The 2,270-nt window shown below is 41.1% G+C and overlaps 1 protein-coding gene across 1 annotated transcript; it reads left to right on the top strand.

The window, feature by feature from the left end:
• Window positions 1–604: 604 nt before the first annotated feature.
• Window positions 605–1,399, top strand: slc12a6 (solute carrier family 12 member 6; the record flags this gene model as incomplete). Its single annotated transcript, XM_010787559.1, has 2 exons — window positions 605–826; window positions 1,221–1,399. Coding segments are annotated over 2 exons (401 nt in total), but the record flags the coding sequence as incomplete, so codon positions are not given.
• Between the last annotated feature and the right edge of the window lie 871 nt (window positions 1,400–2,270).

The following is a 2,270-nucleotide window of genomic DNA, read 5'->3' as shown; positions in this document are numbered from 1 at the left end:
TATGGGAAACAATATTTTTCCCAAAGTTTTTGGAAAAGTCATGGAAATGTAACTAAAGTTGCATCAAATATAATTTTATATTTTATCTAATCGCCAAAATAGTAAAAAAGTAATACTATAATGATAATACATACTGTATCCTATAGTAATGAAACGTAAAATGGCATTTAACTGACGAGGTATTTTGCTGGTGAGAGATTTTAGTTGCGTTAGCGTGTAGAAGCTAGTAAGCCAACTATTGGATTTGTTTTAGATAGGCACAACATGTTTCATATGCAGACCTTATTTTCCTGTTCCACGTTAAAATAAACCATTTTCAGTGGTACCGCTGAGAAAGAGTCATTTCTTTGGTCATGGAAAATTAGGTAGAAGTCATTGAAAATCATTGGTGAAAAAGTGTATGAACCCTGAATACACTTTAAAATAAATCCATAAAAGTCCCTTTTTTGGGGGACATTTAAAGTTGTTACAGCAGAAAGATAAGATACGAGATAAGAAGTACTTTATTGATCCCAATTTGGGAAATGTTTGCGTTGCAGCAGCAGCATAAAAGACATGGCATTGTACAATCCAAATATATCATCATTTATCAGTTCCTCTTAAGAATGTCCTCCACATGTCCTGTCTCAGACTCTGAAGCACCTGATGGATAAGGAGCGGGTGAAGGGCTTCTGTCAGTGCATCGTGGCCCAGAAGCCCCGGGAAGGCATCAGTCACATGATCCAGTCCAGTGGGCTCGGAGGAATGAAGCCCAACACGGTGGTGATGGGCTGGCCTCACGCCTGGAGGCAGAGCGAGGACCCTCAGGCCTGGAAGACCTTCATCAGTGAGTGGAAGAAAAGAGGGTTTTGCTAGGGCTGCCCTCGACTAAAGATTTTTCTAGTCGTCAATTAAGACGATTAGTCGACCATGTTTATGATAAATTATGATTATTATTATTATTTTTTTTTTCTCCCAAGATGGTTTCAGTTTCAAAAAGCTTTATTATAACAGCATGGTACGTTGTGCTTCACATCAAATATAAAATAAAACTGTAATAATGAACCTTTGAAATGTAAGTTCAATTGTCTGACTAATGAAAAATTGGTCGACGAATACTTTTTCCGCCGAATAACTTTTAGTCAGCTAATTGGGGGCAGCCCTGGTTTTTGCTTTCCCCTGAGCTTGGAGTTTGAGCTTCTCAGTTTCTCATCCTAACAGCGCCCCCTCTCTTCCCTCAGACACGGTGCGGGTCACCACAGCAGCCCACCTGGCCCTGCTGGTGCCCAAAAACATCTCCCTGTTCCCCAACAACAGCGAGCCCTGCAGCGAGGGCTACATCGACGTGTGGTGGATCGTCCACGACGGGGGGATGCTGATGCTGCTGCCCTTCCTGCTGCGCCAACACAAGGTAGCATCTGTGCTTACATACACTTTAAAACAGGGGTGTCTTATTGTGTGCTAGCATCTGGAAATGCAGTATCCTGACTGCTGTTAGGGGCAGTGGAGGGGTCGCCATCTATTCTGTATTTTAAGAAAAAAACTCCCATCCCACCTCCTGTTCCCATTTTCCCCTTGTGTAATGCAAAGCTGTCTTTTTCTCATAGGTGTCTGAATCATGATGTATGAGTTGACATGCTGCCAGATTAAGAAAGCAAATGATTGTCAAGGCATGTTGATCTAGAACGGATTTATTAATAACAGTAGCTACGATGTGCTGAGATACAAAATCACTGTCAACTCAAATTTAGGATTTTGCTGCCGTTATACAAATGAACAATGCATAATGTTCCCTTTTAGTCATTAGATCCAGATCCAATGTTTGAAATGTATACACCAGGTTATGTTAAGGGAAATCTAGATTTGGTTAATGTAGAATTAACCATTCAGTAATTTGACTTAGTGACATCCCTCATTTGACTTCAAGCTCACACATATCAGCTACTGTCCTGAACATCGAATTTGTCTAGGTTCAGCCTTCAGTGTTTCCCACAGAATTTGATTATATTTGTGGGGGCACCGCACAAAAAAAGAAAAGCCAAAGGCCCCTTAACCTATTCGGGTGGTCCACGCATCCACCCCCCCTCAAATAAGATAATACATGCGAGTTCATGGCTACTGCAGATAACGTTCTTGTTGCTCTGTGTTGCGTTGTTAATGAGTGAAACACACCAGAGTTGAGGATCTATGGGGTTTATTCTCCCAAAAATATAATTTACAATATAGGCATTTAGCCGATTTACAATGACCATTTACAGGGACATTCTCCCTGGAGTAACCAAGGGCTAAGT

The sequence above is a fragment of the Notothenia coriiceps genome, unplaced genomic scaffold, assembly GCF_000735185.1.
Source record: "Notothenia coriiceps isolate Sejong01 unplaced genomic scaffold, NC01 NC01_scaffold00030689, whole genome shotgun sequence".
NCBI lineage: Eukaryota > Metazoa > Chordata > Actinopteri > Perciformes > Nototheniidae > Notothenia > Notothenia coriiceps.
The sequence above is the reverse complement of the archived record's forward strand: the minus strand, read 5'-3'. Positions and strand labels throughout refer to the sequence as shown.